The sequence below is a fragment of the Xiphophorus hellerii genome, chromosome 18 (genome assembly GCF_003331165.1).
Source record: "Xiphophorus hellerii strain 12219 chromosome 18, Xiphophorus_hellerii-4.1, whole genome shotgun sequence".
NCBI classification, from domain to species: Eukaryota; Metazoa; Chordata; class Actinopteri; order Cyprinodontiformes; family Poeciliidae; genus Xiphophorus; species Xiphophorus hellerii.
The window spans coordinates 25,289,149-25,307,153 of record NC_045689.1 but is presented as its reverse complement, the minus strand read 5'-3'; the positions used below and the strand labels follow the sequence as shown (position 1 = coordinate 25,307,153).

The 18,005-nt window shown below is 38.9% G+C and overlaps 1 protein-coding gene and 1 pseudogene across 1 annotated transcript; both read left to right on the top strand.

Annotated features, from left to right (window-relative positions):
- Positions 1-571: 571 nt before the first annotated feature.
- On the top strand, positions 572-15,308 carry nmd3 (NMD3 ribosome export adaptor). The gene is made up of 16 exons (XM_032546174.1): positions 572-640; positions 1,027-1,108; positions 2,341-2,475; positions 2,591-2,687; positions 3,782-3,862; positions 4,339-4,467; positions 6,762-6,852; positions 7,540-7,618; positions 7,894-7,990; positions 8,987-9,104; positions 12,259-12,404; positions 13,425-13,537; positions 13,789-13,861; positions 14,047-14,153; positions 14,487-14,557; positions 14,887-15,308. The coding sequence occupies exons 2-16, from the start codon at positions 1,065-1,067 to the stop codon at positions 15,018-15,020; spliced, it is 1,515 nt and encodes a 504-aa protein (XP_032402065.1). The 5' UTR covers positions 572-640; positions 1,027-1,064; the 3' UTR covers positions 15,021-15,308.
- A 105-nt stretch (positions 15,309-15,413) lies between these two features.
- On the top strand, positions 15,414-17,163 carry LOC116708296 (GRAM domain-containing protein 4-like; annotated as a pseudogene).
- The last annotated feature ends 842 nt before the right edge of the window (positions 17,164-18,005 follow it).

The following is an 18,005-nucleotide window of genomic DNA, read 5'->3' as shown; positions in this document are numbered from 1 at the left end:
TTCTCTCGCAACCAACAAGCAGGATTGGTCAAATTTCCAGTTCCTAAATAAATCCGACTGTACCTGAAGGCATCCAAGCAAGCGCTTATGACAGGTGCATTCAAATACCCTTGAATTGTTGGGGACCGGCTGGATGTGGTTTCATTATAACAAATGACAGCATTAGTAACTGGAGACGTGCACAGTGTTGAATGCTGACATGTGTTTACAGACTAATTCTAGCTACCATTCTAACTAGGTCCAACAAAACAACAGCGTTCACTTTTATTAATATTTTTCATTACTAAATTTTAGCCAATAATTGAGTAAAACAGCCTGTTATTTGCCTGAAAACATATACAATTCTCAACTATAATTTATATCACTTTCTGTGATATGAATTCAATTATATCATAACATAAATGTAATATATTAATATATTATATAAATTCCGCCATATAAATAAATAAAAATAAGAACGTATTTTAACGATTTTAACAACGTTATTTTTCATCACTCGGAGATATTGGCGCTTTAATGCTTATGTTTGCAGTAAATTTATTCAGGCAAAACGAAGGCAGCAGAAGCTTCTCTAGGGGTCCTTTGTGACGCTTCCCACGTCGGTCCTCGGTTGTGAAAACGTGGAGTGCTCCTACTGAGGGTATGTCGGGATTTATTGTTGTTTCAGACATTGTTGTTTCTTGTCAGCACTCGGTTAGACCATTTGGGAGGAGAAAAAATGTTTGCCCGTTTGTTTCAGTTTATTCTTTAGTTGTTTTCCTTTAGAATTACTCGGCAGCCGAGCAGGGTAGCCTTCAATGCTAAAAGTGTGCTACTAAAACCCAGAACATCAGCGATGTTAGCAGGTTTTAAGTGATCGGCTTTGTGTTTAGTCTCAGCAAATTTTACATGTTCGATTGTACATACTTATAAAAAAAGCAGTTTATAAAAACGGTATGAGCTATCGTAGTGTATTAAACCTTAAATGTCTCTAGGAAAGCGTCAACTTTAGTTGACCAAATGCGCCTGTCATGTTTCTGTCAATAGAAATCAGGAGGGTCTTCTGTGATTTGTCGACCTGAGAGATGGAGTACATGCAGGCTCCAGCTGCCAGCAGTCAGGGGAACATGTGAGTTAAACAAGTGGAATCCATCTGAGTTGGTTACATGTATTTTTGGTATGACAAACAGCCTTTGTTCTCTCATGATTGCTATTCACAAAAATCAATGGTGACACAATTATTACCTAACAAGCCATTTAATTTAAATGTAACGGACACATTTCTATTCAAACTTTAAACATGAAATCGGAATTTAAAGGGATTTTCGATTAGTAATCTGTCACTTCCCTCATAAATACTTCTTTTGCTACTTCTGCTGGAGAACTACATTAGAGAGAAACACAAAAAGTTCAGCTTGCCACAAGAGCTGCTGGTCATAATCTACACCGCCATTTCTCATCCACAGAACCAAATGGGACCAAACTACAATGATTAACTAAGCATACGGTCATTGCCATTAATACATAATTTATTTTGCACTTGCAAGCCTGAGTTGAGCATTCTAGTGTTCAAGTCAAGATTTTCTGTTTGTTGTGTTGTGAACTGTATGAGCCAATTACAATATTTCTTAGTTCTTATGTTTTTGTGTTTTAACACTGAAGGAACAGTTTCACAAATGGATACTGTATTCACTCTGTATGCTGCTGGTTTAATGAAACTCAACCTGTCAGAATTGATAATAAAATAATCATTACGTCGTGCTTACACACAGTCATATATGGTATCAGACTTTATCAGCTTTGACTTTCCCAGCTGGCTTCAGGGAGGCCTACTTGTTTTTATTTAAAGAGAAATGTAACTACTGGGTCTATTTCAGGACCTTCTTTTCTCTTTTACACGCTGTGCAATGTGTCGTTTCAAACAGGAAATCTCAGAAGAGATGCATAGGAGACGTTCTAAATATATGTCAACAACGGCATGTGTGATTAAATATGCAACTGTATCTTATAACCTACTTTTAAAAGCAGCACTGATCAGAGTAAGCATACAAATTAGATTAAGCAGTATATAAAGTAAAATACAAAAAAATAAATACAAGTATAACTATCAGAGTAATTGTGAAATCAAAATAAAGTTGACACTACATATTGGGTTAACAGCCAAGCTAAATATCTGGTGAGGTAGTGTGGCTGGAGAAAATTTTAAGGTGTTAAAAATGAATTTAAAAAAATCTGTAAAATTAACTCAAAATCGTGCCTTCAGGACGAATTTTGCATCATGACAAACATGACTACAAAGTCACCAGAGGGGCAGAAACGGGAGGTCTCCGGCTCTTTTAAAGTTTGTTTTCTCCTGCGCAGCCTGTGCTGTACCTGTGGTGTCCCCATTCCTCCCAACCCTGCCAACATGTGCGTGGCCTGCCTGCGCACTCAGGTCGACATCTCCGAGGGAATCCCCAAGCAAGTCACGGTTCACTTCTGCAAGCAATGTGAACGGTTCGTTTTCTACATTTGTTCAGAACCCCAAAGCAGCTGTCCGTTTTACAGCGCAAGATAGCAGATCGTTGTTTCTGTAATGATTTAGAAATCCCGCTTGTTTCCTGTCAATCAGGTACCTGCAGCCTCCCGCCACCTGGGTGCAGTGTGCTCTGGAGTCAAGGGAGCTTCTCGCTCTTTGTCTGAAAAAACTTAAGAGCTCAATGACCAAGGTAGGGCGGATTATTATCTTTCTACAATTTAAAAGACTTAAAGTGCAAGAGAGTCACGGTTTTAGTCCGAGGCTTGTGTTGCTAAGAATGAAATGCCTTATAAATTATAAAAGAAGGGATTTCAATGCAGAATTGCTTTTAGCACGTGAATGACTGTGCTTTCAAAAGTGCTTGCTCTAACACTTATAATCTTGCACGTTTGCTTTTTTGTTAATAGACGCACTTCCTTGCAAAACTACCTCTTGAACTATTTTACTTTTAGTTGCCTAACAACCTCAAGCTTTGATGTATTTTACTGATAATTTTTGTGATGAAGCATCACAAAGTTGTGCATAATAGTAAAGAGGAAGGAAATGATGAATTCAGTTTGGCTTTTTGATCATAATAGACTTGCCTTTGTTTTAATTTTTTAATTTCTTCTGCTTTAATATACTTCATTAACATACAGTTGTTAATAGATATTTTTATATTCAATGAAGTTGTATTTTGTTATTGTGATTTTCCCCTGTGCAGCAATAATAAGGAACTATTGTATTCTTAAAAATGATAGAGGGATTTTGTTGTGAAATTAATCTTTAAAATGTTTCCTGGTAATATCTGGATGTATTTTTCAATACTATCATTTAGTTTGATTCTATTGTTTAATAGGATTCATGTTGTCTTTTTTTTTTACCATACTCTTCTATATTGTATATAGCTATTTTTAAATGAAGGTTGCAGATATGTTATTAATATAAAAAACCACTAGTGTTCAAAGTTTTGTACAAATAATGATCTAAACAGTGTGGCATGCATTTATATACAATATAAGTGGCCATTTGTATTTAGACCATTTCACTTGGATCCATACAAATACAACATAGGCAACCAGTTGCTTTCAGAAGTTAAGTGGACCATATGTAACTTATGATGCATTGATATACACAGTGGAAACTGTCTTAGCGCTACTGCAGAAGCTAGCATCTGCAGCCTCCCTATTAATGCTTTTGTTCAGCGAGGTATTCTTGACTACTGATTACCTTCGTTGTCTGAATTTTAGAGCCGATGGATGCCCAGTTTAGTTTGACATTTCCTCCTCCTTCATAATTTTCCAGGTGCGGCTTATCGATGCCGGCTTCCTGTGGACGGAGCCCCACTCCAAGAGGATTAAGATGAAACTGACCATCCAGAAAGAGGTAGGAGGACAGAAAGGACGGGACAAGTGTGGACGGTGACATTTGCAGAGATTAAATCTGAATCGTGGCGCATTTCTTTTAAATGGTAATTAGCAGTAGAGTGCAAATGTATAGATTTCCCTGCCTTTTAGCTAATAGTGTGTGTTAAATTATAGATAAATCTATTTGATATCTTAATTACAGCAGAGCAACAGACCTATTTGTTTGAGGGGAGCTGGTTTTACATGTGGCTGTTATCTCATCCACTTGACCTTTGGGCAGAACTTGAGCTGCTGGACCTCTCAGTGCCAGCTCTTTTGTGCTGATTGTGAGCCTCGCTTTTGGCTCCAGTTTGAAGTTAATCATAAAATAATCACTGGTTTAATTTTCAGACTGCTTGGTTAACAAGCGAGTTTCAATAATTAAATGTACTCGGTGTGTGTCGTTAATGCATCCGGTGCATATGCAGTGACTAATGGCTGTTTTTGTCGCTGCAGGTGATGAATGGGGCGATACTGCAGCAGGTGTTCGTGGTGGAGTTTGTCATCCAGTACCAGATGTGCGACGACTGCCACCGTGTGGAGGCCAAGGACTTCTGGAAGGCAGTGGTTCAAGTGAGGCAGAAGGTTTGTGTCGCTCTTCTGCTGATCTGATGATATTTATTGTATAATTTTAACTCCTGACGCATGAATCTTTCTAGTTAAAACCTAGGGTTAGATTTGCCGAATTAGTCTGGGTTCAGAAAATGTACTTTGATGTAAACAATCATATATACTGACACACTGCATAATATCTACCTGTGATCCTTTAGTTGACTTTTAATCTCTCACTGTTTTAATTAGGTACTTATGAAAATACAAGGCTTTTGTATAGAAAAGGCAAAATAAGTGTTTGGTTGCAGGGAGGCGCATGTAACGGAACATGTTAGCTGCATTTAAGATATTTATGAATGTAAACCAACTTCCTGCTCCTAGCAGGGCTAATCTATCCCATTTGGTGAAAAACACAAAGTCGGGTAGTCTAGATGAGGCGCTAGGTTTCTTGTCTCCCTCTGGTTGCAGGATTTCTTATCCATCTCACTTGTTTCATAAAATTCCTATGTTGTTTAGAAAACTCTTGAATCTTAATTTAATTGTCTTTCAAGTCTGTATAAAAACAAATTTGGGTGTAAAACAAAACAAAAAAGCTTAAATTTCCAGACTTAGAATGTATTCCATTAGTTAGGGGGGGGGAAATCAGAATTTAGGACAAGGTGTGTTTTTCTTTCATTTTTAACTAAATAGTTCATTTGCCACATCACACACTGAAAACACAATCAATTTTAGTTCTCATTGCTGAAAAATAACTTGTATACAAACATTTAAAAAAATCTGCAACAAATAAAAAGTAGCAATCAGCAACATGAAAAAGAAATTAAAACATGCAGCAACAAATAAAATTGACATGTGAAAAACAAGATGTCTGACAGCAGCTGGAACGCCTCTGGTTTCAGGTAGCTGTAGAGAAAATTTCTGTTGATATGAAAATAATTTCAGAAACTAATGAGGTGAGTTTATGTGAGAACTTTTTACACAATCTGTGGCGTCTTGCTGATAAAGCAGAAGGAGTGAGATTGTACATCTGGTTGGCATCAGTGTAGAAATGAAAGTCAAATATGGTACCTTGTGATCATGTTTCCGATTCACAGCACATACAGAGAAAAGAGGTCAGACCCCAAAATGGACACTTTGAGTTTCTCTTGGAGAGAGAGTAAAATAGATTAAATACAACAAGTCTTCCTTTGGATATATAATGTAAGCTACTGAGGAGCTGTGCAGCAAACACCAGCCTCCTCCTAATTTTAGGATCCATTTTTTCAAATGCAGCTCTAATTTTCATAATTTCTTTGAAAATCAGAGCTCAGTTGTCATCAGGTTCTTGAGTTGGCAACATTTTCTCTACCAGCTTTAGAGCTGCTAATGCTAAAAATGATTCTTTGATTATTTTGTTTTTTTTGAGTTATTGGCAGAGAATCCAGAAATTAATGCAATCGAAGTTGAAAATCAAAAAGGTAATTAGACCTCTTTTTTTTCTTTTCCCCCTCCTGTGGAAACTCCTCGATCAGGCATTTTGATGTGTCGTATGCCACATTAAAACATTGACACTAATATTTTCTGTCATTTTTAACAGAAAATAAAGGTATTAAAGATAACAAAATGATTTGATGAATCTGTTTTTAGCGTAATAAAACACAGTCGTGTACTGACAAGCCTAAGCACGTTTTTCACACTTGTAGTTCCGATTCTTCGGTCAGAATCAATAAAATTTGGTTCCTTTCCACACAGAGGAAATTAAATGCAAATTTAAATTCTCAACACGCAAGAGTGTTCGGTATTTTTACATGTTTCTGAGGACTGAGAACCAAATTCAAATACTGGAAGCAAATGCTATTTTCCTAGCTAGTCGAAAGCACAAGGAATGTCATCTTGTTGGTGCTTTTTCAGAAACTATTTCAGACAAAATTGTTTGATAAATGTACCAAATAGATTTTGAGAACACAACTTGGAAGTTGATTAGAGCTGTATGAACGGATGTGCTGCCTTTGTTTTATTAGTTTGTTTACAGCGTCCCACAATGCAACACACACCTGACTATGGGAAGGTGTTTGCCTCGGAAGCTGACAAGACATAATTTTTTTTATTCTGCTGAATCAGAATATGTTCTCATTTGGAGACAATAAATATAAGCTAAAGCAATAAATGAAAAATGCCAGAATATGTTAAAAAAAATAGAGATAAAAATGAGCTTGAAATGAAAATAAAAAATATGAACGCTTTGTTTCTACTTGATAAATAATCTGTGAGATTTGTTTCAACATGCTGTAAATGAATATAGTGTTTATTGTTTCACTGTATTCACATGAATTTGTCTTTTCTTTCAGACTGTGCATAAAAAGACTTTCTACTACTTGGAGCAGCTGATCCTGAAGCATAAACTCCACCAGAATGCCTTAAACATCAAAGAAATTCATGGTAGGTTTGTGTTGTGTGTTTTGTTTTGTTTTTGTTTTGTTCTCATGTTTTCAGATTTTACTCCCCTGGAGGAGTGGTTAGTGTTCTCATCTGGGCCTTTAGTCCAAACTTGGACTGAACAGTGGGGAACTTGCCTGCGAGTTGGCGCGGAGCATGACGATGTGTCAGGTGTTAATTAGCGCTTCCTGTACCAGAGCGCAAGCCGCGCATGCCTATCGCTGGCGCCAATCGCTTGCCACAGCTGGCCTCAGGAGGGCCTCATGGCGGCACGCGTTGTGCATCTAATCAGAGCGCTGCAATCAGAGCCGGCACTTCAAACCAGCTTCTAGCAATGCAAGCTCGCTTCTCGCCCTTTTTAGATATGCTAAGAGCTACTCCAGGCATGCACACGCTGTGACAGCTCAGCAGCAGCCTTTTTTTTTTTTTTTTGCACTCTTGGACAGGATGAAAAAGTGGAATTTGGCTCTAAAGTGTAATCTAAATCATGTCTGTGTCGTGGCAGGACTTGAAAGCTTTATGAAGGTTAAAACATCTGGCTGCCATATTTTCCTCAGCTTTCCCGCGTGTGTGCGTCTGTGTGTGTGCGTTCTTGCATGCATACGTGCCCCGCAGCAGTGATGACCGGTGAAGCACCTGTGATTAATTTGCTGGTGGAGCTTGTTTGATGGTGTTGGTCTTCTCTCGCAGAGGGCATTGATTTCTACTATGGCTCCAAGCAGCACGCACAGAAGATGGTGGACTTCTTGCAGTGCACCGTACCCTGCAGGTGAGCATCGCTTCTCTCTGGGCTCAGAAGGAGGAGGAAACCTTCAGTGATGAGATTACGCTCAGGAATTGTCGTAAACTGATTTATAAGATGATAAAAATGTAAAATTGGTTATAAGAAAAAAGCACTTGCTGGAATTATTACTTGCTTAAATCAATAGTTTCTGTACATCAACATTTTTACAAAAGTATGCTAATTTAGTGTTTGAGTATCTAACTTGTAAAAGTAATTTCTGTAGAACTTGAAACCCATTATTTCCCACATGTTTCTTCCAGGTCCAAAGCATCCCAGCGCCTCATCTCTCATGACATTCATTCAAACACATACAACTATAAAAGCACCTTCTCCATGGAAATCGTTCCCGTCTGCAAGGTATGCTACAGATCTATTGCTATATTTCTGGCTTTTCATTTGAGATTGGATGTAAATATATGAATGAACAGACTGGAGTTGCTTTCTTTTTAGCTTTACTGTTAGTTTTGGAGATGCACCAATCAGAGATTTGTTTATTTCTAGTTTCTGGGTTTAAACTTTGAGCCAAAAACAAATTTCTAGTCAATAAATGAAGCTGATACTGAAAATATCAAACTTTGATTCTTTTACTTTAAGTGACCACTTCCGCAATGAATAGTTCTTTTGTCTTTTCAGCATTGTTGATACTTTTCACTAGAGGTGGCCATTTATCATATAGTTTATTGTGAACAGCTTCTTATCTCGATAAGAATTTTGAACTATTGTCATGTCAATGAATTTCAAATTATGTTAAATGGGGGAAAAAAAAACAAGATTGGCAGTATTAACAAAAATTTTATTTCTACTCTCTGTTCCACCAGAGCATCAATAAATATCAGCAAATTAACAAATATATGATTAAATGGAGTTTCTGTATGCAGTTTAGTGATACAGATTACACTCTAAGTGTGTCCCAAAGGAGCATGTTTTAAATGAGAATCTTTTTTTACCATAATTTTATTATTATTACTATAATACCATAAAATTCAAAATCCATATCGACCATGCCTACTTTTTATGGATTTGAACAAAAAAAATCGGTTTTTAGATTTTCTGATTGCTCAATCAAGAAGCAAATTAGCCATTAGCTAAACGCATCTCTCATAAATACGTTAGAAATAAAAGCTAAAAGTTAAAGTATTCTCACATGTTGCTAGAAACCCAAACCCGGTCAGAAATGTTTATTAAAACAGTTGCTCAAAAAAATAAAATAAAATAAAACATGTGGAAAATAAAGCCTGAATTGATTTAAAAACTGAAACTAAATGTTTGGTATTCAGATTATTTTATTTTCAATGACTCACTACCTGAAAGACTCGGTTTGATCCCACCTTGTTCTGTTTGTGTGGTTGTCAGGACAACGTGGTTTGTCTCCCACCACGGCTGGCGCAGAGCCTGGGGAACATGGGTCAGATCTGTGTGTGCATCCGGGTCACCAGCACCATCCACCTCATCGACCCCCGGACCCTGCAGAGTGAGTTTTAACACCAACTATGACTGCTGTGCCAGTAAGCAGTTTGGTAAAGTCCAGGTGAAGAGGCCGTAGCTTTCTACGCTTCTGTTAGGTTAATTCACAACATTTGAGTTAAATGTAGGCACTCCTGTGGATCTGCTAATTAGTTTACATTAAATTTGTGACTCAACTAGGTTGCAGTTTCTGCCTAGACTGCAAAAACACAAAATCTAGTTTCTAGCGCAAAGATCTCAGTACACTTGAAATGAGACAAAACTAACTTACAAGTAATTTTTCAGCAATATGTAGGAACTTATTTAAAGGTTTTAATGCCTTAATATTGATGGAAAAGTACTAGTTCCATTGGCAGATTATTTCAATTATAACTTTGGAAAAACGTCTTATAAGTGAAATACTCTGACAAAGGAACTAGTATTTTTCTAGACCAAAAATACTTGGTAAGATTTGGTGTTTTTGCAGTGTAGCAGTCCTCTTAACTGACTAAAATGACGATAAAGTGACAGCCATCTTGACTACTTCTTAATATCTGATTTAGCATCAAATGTGCTTATGGCAGAGAATTAAATGGGTAGGCAGTTGTTTTCACACAGATCTCAAATTATATTTGCTTGGATCTCAAATCGTGAGATCCTGTGCTAGTTGATGTCGGTGTGGAGAGAAAAAGTCGAGCTGCGTCAGAGAAATACTCATCTAATATGTGACTGTTAAAACTTTTACTTTTACTTGGCAAGTTTGCAGAAATTTAATGTGTGAGAAACTACATACTGTATCAGGTTATGTTTATTGTAGTATTTCCGTACTCTATAATGCTATGACCTTTAAAATCCAAGTGAGATGTTTTCTATCCTCCTTCTTTCATCCAAATGTGACAAATTCCCCTGGCACTGAGACGGTAAATTAATAGGGGTACAGTATGTAAGTGACTGATGTTTCCAGTCTGCAGATTTTGTGCACAGGTTTTGGCCTGTGTGCGTTTCTTAAATCACAACTGGAACTCATTCCACAATCATCTCTGCACCCAAATCTGCTCCAGTGTTTGAATACTTTGGCTCCAACACACCAGGCCTCATTTATCAAAGAACATTTCTGTTTCAGTTTCACACAGTTACACTCACTCAGTGGTTCCCAAAGTGTGGGCGCGCGCCCCCTGGGGGCGGGGGGGGGGGGGGGGGGGGGGGGGGGGGGGGGGGGGTGCAGTGCCATTGCAGGGGGGACACAGGAAGCAGTACAGATGAATGAAAAAAAAAAACAACAGTTACACAAAAGTGTTTCATTGTAAAGATGGTTTATAGTTTGTTTTGTTGCAACCTGAAGTGTGAAATAAACTTCAGTGGCGTTTGAAAACAAAATATGTGTAAAGGTTTATGTCTGGTTGAACGATGTGTGTGCCCAGTTGATTTTTTGGGGGGGGGAGATTTTATTGTAATCCAATCCAGAAAACCTTTGGGAACCACTACACTAACTGGTGTTTTACTAAATGAATGAAGAGTTGAGTCATCTGCTCTCAACTACTTTGTGGAAGCTCAGCAAAGTATTTGGCCTTTATTACCTCTACATTAATTAAGGAATAAGGAATCTGTGCTATTAGAGATGTCAAATTAAATGCAAGTTATCTTTCACTTGTTTTGATGGCTCTGAATGTTCTGACTACCTTGCTGCTCTGTGATGCAACAAGCAGCTAATATTTCTCTTCATTGACTCAAACCTGCAATCGTCAGTTTAGATACTGAAAAATCTACTTTCGTTGTTTTTCTGTTTCTGCTTAATAGAAAATGAAAATGTTTCCTGTTTCCTGCTGTATCCAGTGCAAGAATGACTTTCTTTTTCTTTTCCTTTTGATGAATTTGAGTTTAGTTAATACTAGAGATGCTGTGGTCAGACGTTCATATTCAGCGACCAATTTCTTGATTTCTTTGAGGTCCATGTTACAAACATTAATGCTAAACGGAAACATAAGTTTAAGACGTCTGGGTTTGATTAAAAACACAACTACATAAAGAGACATGTTGTTTGTTGATGTATATACAGACTAAGAAAGCTTTGATTGCAGCAATTAAAAAATTATTTATCGTTACTTTGATAGTAAATATCTGATAAGTAGAAGTTAATCCTTTTATTTCCTCATTTTCTGTTTGATTCAGCACTACTGCCTCAATCCTAGGAGACTTTTAACACGTTTTTTTTTCTTTTTATAGAGGATAATTTTTCACTTTTACTCTTTTAGGCCAAGGAATTTACTAGTTTGACACCTTCTTAAAAAGATTAAAAGCTGAAATGTGCTACAAATTTTCCACTGAATATAACAAGTAATTTTTTTAAATCACATTTCTTCATTTATTTTGTGCAGTTGTTCAGTTTCAGCTGTGCAAACAGTCTGAGAACAGTTGCCACAGGTTACAGTAAGTATTTGTGTGCATCTTCTCGACCCCTGGTTCATCTGACTCATTTGCCTTCATTCGCAGCAACATTAAAGACACAGAAAGTCGTCTAACAGGCCACTTTTAGCGCTGTGCACTCATGTTTGAGCCATTTTAATTCCATGTTTTTCTTCAAATTCCTGACAAATTTAAGTGGCGTGAGGATGTGCCTCCATGGTTGGTGCAGCTATTTGTTATGTGAGCAAACCTCTGACATCCTGCCACGGCACACATGTTTTTAATTGCACTTCAAAGAGCGGCGGGTTTGCTGTGATGCAACGTTTCTGAGCCGACTGAATCTGCTCCACAGGCCCAAGGCTGTGGAGCAGAGTCAGAGTCGGCCACTAATTAACTTGTTTTTCTTTTTTTTGCTTGAGCAGCTTATTTGTCGTAGAGAAATTAGAAAATTCTGTGGAATTTATTTAAAGGAATAGACAAATGGAAAAACGTTAAACATGGAAATCACACTCTGTAAAGTGTTCACATCCTCAGGAATGACTAGAAAAACAAATGTGCTATAAGTGAGCATTCAGCCTAGATTAGGTTTTATGTTTGTTTTTTAATTAAATATATTAATTCTGGTTGAGTCAATAGGAATGACTTCCTATTTATTATTTGTTTACTTCATTCTTTTACAATTTAAAATTAGCATGTCACATGATGAAATACACACTAATTGTGAATGAAAAGGAGTAGTTTGAAGAAAAAACTCATATCGTCTACCCTCGTCTCACCAGTTGCAGAAGTGGAAGGGAACACATACTGGCGTAACCCCTTCAACAGTCTCTGTAGCCCCCGGCAACTGGAGGAGTTCATCGTAATGGACGCCGACGTCATCAGAGACCAGAAGCTGGGCGCTGGAGCTGGCACGAGGTCCAACAAGGTGAGGCTCTGGGTGGGGTGTGTTGGTGCAGAACAGTTTGCAATGCAGGGGAACATTGCTCTTCTCTTGGAAGGAAAATCGATAGCAGACCATTACATTATCGCTGAACCTGTATGCGGGACTGGAGCCAAGATGACAGAACCTCACAGGAGTGATTGGAGTTAGGTTCCCATCTTCTTTCCTCTGTCTGAATGCTGCGCTTTCATTGATGTTTTCGAAAAGAGCCAAGAGAAATGTTGTTTTCTCACAAGTTTTCATTGAAAGAACAATAATCCTTAAGAGAGCTTAAATTCATGTATTTAAAATTAAGCCCTTAAGGTCATCTTAATTTCGTTTAAAAAAAAAAGTAAGTCAGCCTTAAATACCTTAATCACTTTTCTTACATTTTATTGTGGATTATTTAATTTCCTATGTAGTGTTTTGTGAGGTTTTTTTGTCTCACACAGACATTTTCATTGCATTCTGTGACTTGGTGTGACATGAACTCTGAAGTCGGAGGTTTAGTGGATTTTAAACATGAAAAATTGGACTTAAATACTAGTTGGTGAAACCTGCAGAAACCCTGAATAGAGAGAATGTGTTGTCCGCTGCAGCCGTCTGTGAGGTCAATGTGATGTAAGTCACTCAACCAAGGAATGTATTACAAAGTGCTTGAGGGGAGCAATGTTCTAAAGGGCATTAAACGCCTCACTGTACATTTAGTCCACACACAAACAGCCATTAAAGATTTAAGAATCCTGTTACAAGCTGAATTGTCAACTTTAGCTCGATTTAGAGAGGAGGAGCATTAGGCTGCTGCTTCAGAAAACTTCTCTCTTTACAAAGATCCTCAGTAGAAGCAAATGTTCTAAAGACTTTTTCAGATATTCTAGACATTGTAGCAGCAGTCGTAAATCCTGCAAATCCAGGAATGCTTTAATCCAGGAATGCTTTAAAAGCCATTCCTGCAGAAACTCCCTACAGTGAGAAAATAAAAGTTGTTGACTTCCAATGAATTAAACCTGTACATTTATGTCGCAGCACACACTGGCTGAGGTGTGGGTGCAGAAAACCTCGGAGATGGATTCGAGTCAGCAGTATCACTGCCGTACATTCCTGGGCCATCTGCTTAACATCGGAGACCTGGTGATGGGGTGAGTGTGTGGGATCGGTGTCAAGTCACAAGATGGCTGGCGAGATCTGATGTGTGCATTTGGGCCAAATTGTAATTGCTACATACCATCGTTTCTCTTTTTTTTCACTTCTGAGCTCTTCCTACATAAAGAATCTGCCACGGATGGCAACTTTTTTGTCCCAAATTTGCTTGATTCACAGTGGAAGCACTGAATCGAGTCTGGGTGGCCTCATTTCTGAGTCTGACACAAGCTTTAACATTTTTCTGCAGGTACGATTTTGCCAATTCCAACATCAACGATGAGTACCTGAACAAAATGAACCCACACCATCTTCCTGATGTGGTAGGTTTTATCTAAGACTCCCTAAAATCCCAGATATTTAGGGTCTTTTTTTGTTTTTGTTTTTTCTTACAAACACTGCCACCTTGTGGCAAAAGAAAACACTGCCTCTAAATCTGTCCATATCAGAGGATCCTGTTCGCATGTTATTGTCTGTATTCGAATACTTTTCCTTTGGACTGTAAAAGGTGCTGATCAAGAAGAGTTATGACCGCAGCAGGAGAGTGAAGCGCAGGAACTGGAAGCTGCAGGAGATGGCCAGAGACCGGGAAGGCATGGACACAGACGACGAAAGGTGGGATCACAGTTTTTCCTCTCTGTTGTGTCCTGCAGCTTTATAAAATTCACCTTTTTTTTTAATTGGTGAATTTATTTGAGATTCACAGCAGGATGTTCGTAGCTGGTAGCCTGTTGACTGTTTGCTTCTGAGCAATTTTTAGATTACTTTCATCTGCAGATTTATTTTTCATTTAATCTAATGCTCTAATCTAAATACTTTGGATAGCTAAAAGGTGACTAATTTGTTGATGGATAGTTCAAAAACGTGCTAAATATCCTGTTAATGTTGATTTTCTTGTGTGCGCAAGGTTATTTACCATGATTTTGTTTTTTCCTTTTCTCCCTTTAGACAATACCAGGACTTCCTGGAGGACCTGGAGGAAGATGAGGCATTGAGGAAAAATGTCAACATCTACAGAGGTGAGCCTAATGTGGCTTTAGTTCAGAAAAAAAAAAAAAAAAAAGTCACACCAAGACAAATGGATCCCATTTATATTTGATCATATTAACTGTAATTTGGTTCAAATTTAAAAAAAATCTATTTGAGTAATTAAATACAGTTTTAATAATAATACAATATAGTTAAAATTAGTTTACCATATAACATGTGAATGGAAAGTACTATTTAATGTCACTTTTGTCAGATTGCAGCTCAGTAATTGATGTCTGCTGCTTCATTTTTTGTAAAATCACTCATTTTACGACTTAGATTTTATTTAAAAATGAGTGATTTTTCCTTCCTACGTCAGATGCCTCAAAGATCCCAGTAGAGAGCGACACCGACGATGACGGAGCGCCGCGCATCTCCCTAATGGAGATGATGGAAGAGCTCAGCCTGGCGGACGCTACCGGAGGAGAAGGTGCCGACATGATGACTGACTGACCAGCTCTTTCATGGTTCTGCCTGGCCTTGACATTGAATGTGTCAGATTCATATCTGCTGATGGAAAAAGCGACTACACACATCCCGCAGCATATTAAGGACAGAGAATGTCTGATGAGGCAGTAAAGAGTTTTTTGAACTGTGGTGCAGTGATTTGTAACCCCACCGAGGCTCAAATAGTCTTTTACTAAGAAACTAGCCTTTCAGTCTCACATTAATTAAATGATCTCTGTACCTGTAAATACTCCATCTAAAATCCAAATGATAAATATACTTTATCAAAATAAATGTGACCTTTATATTTTTCTTTTTCTTAAAATATCCACCAGAGGGCGCTTTGGGCAAAAAAACAGGGACAATGCATTCATGTACATGTATCTCCACTTGCAGTAAGGTGAATCAGTAGGTCACATAATGGTTTCATTTGGCTACTGTGGCCAATATGCAAAACCTTTCATGTGAAAAGCATGTTGAGGTAAGTAACGTTAAGTACGTGCTTTGAAATCCGATGGTGCTGGAGACATAAATTTGATTTATAATTTGGATTTCAATGGCACCATTGTCTGTGGCTACTCCACCTCTCCAGATCATCTATGTTTATTGGCCGTACGTGTCCGTCGGCACTTCAGAGGAACATTTACATTTCCCACCTGAAATCAGCTTGTGTATGCAAAAGAACTCTCATTACTGTCAAGTAATGAAGTAAAGCTTTCAGGTCGTGAAGAGTTTGTTGTTTTGAGGTTACAATATTGCAGCGATTATAAAATGGAAATATTGTTTGTGGTGCATGACTGGGTGCAAAGAAAACAAACTGAAAAGCGCCCACGTCCTGAGTGTGAAAACAGGAGGCTGACTGAAAACATGAGACGCCTCAAACAAGATTTCAGACCTGTGACAAACTTCATGAGGAACCTGTCTGCCTTATCCAGCTGGTACTATGACTGCCATTGTCTTCACTGTGTACATGTACGCAGCGTGGCATGGCTGGACCATCCCCATCTTCCTGTTCCTCACAATTCGCCGCCTTTCCCTGAATTATCTAATTTCCAGAAGCTGGAGGATCCAGTGGAGCATCGTACCTCAAGTGTCTGAGTCATTGGAACCTCCAAAAGAAAACTTGAATGTACCTGAGAAGTTCCAGTTGGTTCTCGATGTCGGTCATAAAGCTCAGAATCTTTTTGGAGACATGGCCAACATCCTTGAGAAGACAAAAAATCTGTTCATGTGGGTCCGGCCAGAGTTGACTCAGAAATTCTACATGGGCTGTGGTTGACCTTTATCTGCTTGTGCGTGTTACCTTACCAGCTGCTGGGCTTCATCATAGGTGTTTCTGCAGGTATCAAGTTATTCATCATTGACTTAATCTTTAAACTTGCCCCAAGTGACGGCAGCACTTTGATGCCCCCCTACACCATCTGGACCAACTTACCCACCGACCTGCAGCTGAAGGAGCACAGCAACACCACCCTGAGGAGACGGGTTGCCACAGCAGGGGCCCGAAGGAGCGTTTTTTTTTGCTGCTCTTCTCGGTGCCAGCAGAGAAGAAGGCCGATACTACAACACAACGAGAGGAGCTTTTCAGCCTTCTGGAGAGTGAGCGCCCTCTGCCAGTGTGTGAGAACAGCTGGCGCTGCTGCCTGATCAACAGAGACAGGAAAATACCAACACACTACTGTACATCAGTCCTGGAGTCCTGTATCTTACGGAGAACTACTTGTGTTTTGAGAGCTCCAGGAATAAGTGGAATATAGTCATCAAACTGACCGAAATCACTGAAATCAAGAAACATAAGGTTTTGTCAGTGCTACCTGGTTCAGGGATGGGAATCTCAATAGCAACGCCTACCACCCAAAAGCCGATGGTGTTTAGTGCCATGATACATAAAGACGAGGCGTTTGATGCCATCTCCTCCCAGCAAACAAAGGCTCGAGCCAAAGATCCATAGACCTTTGGCTGAGGATCTCTGTACTGAGGATGACGGTACTGTCTTTGGGCAAACTGACCCGGCTGGGGACGTTTGCTCAAAGTCGACGGAACATCTTGAGCGTGAGAGTACAGCCGCAGAAAAATCTACCCCGGCCGGGGAAGATTTAGCTGCAGCTGACCTCGCAGCCAAAGTTTTTGCTGAATTGACAGCGAAAGCTTTGGCTTCATCGGTTCCCTCTCTGGCTTTGCCAGAGTATACTTCTCTGAAAGGCACAATCACAAGTTTCTTTGAGATACCAAGTTCCCCGGACGGGGAACGTATCCCAGAGGAAAAGGGAGCTGCTAATTTGTCCAAAAATACTTCTCTAAATGGTAGGGTCACCATTATTTTTGAGGTTTATTCTTCGCCGGAGGGGTACATCAATTTAGAAGATAGGGTCTGCTCTGACATCTCCTATGTAGGGAGGACAGAAGCTGCAGGATATGGACAAGCGGGCATGGGAAATAAGGAGGAGAACTTTTTAAAGTTCTCCAATGAACTAAAAAGTAGTTGGGTGAATGCCACTTTCCAGAGTGTCCTGAACCTGAACGTCACCAGGAGGTGTCTCGCTCAGAAAAGGGTTTTTCTGGAGGCTTCATCCATCCCATGCTGTGCTAGTCTCATCCACGCAGCTGTCCGTCATCCAGGCAAACATTATACCCAAACAGAGATCTCCCCAGTTCTGATGGAGCTGAGGGAGGAAAGTTTGTCATCAGACGTGGGAAAGGACTACAACATAAAATGTTTGCTGGAGTCTGTTTTGGTCTGGTTGGATTCATTTGGTGGGGACACAGACAGAGAGTTGTACAATGCCAACTCTTGCTCAAACTGTGAAACCAACTTCCTTGAGCTCCTGAGCTCATATATATATATATATATATATATATATATATATATATATATATATATATACTGTATGTCATCATACATTTTATATACAATAATTGTAAGTGGGAAAAAGTTTTGTCTTACCTCGGCCATCGTGTTACATGGGTCAGTGCTGTGAATTCACTAGTGCT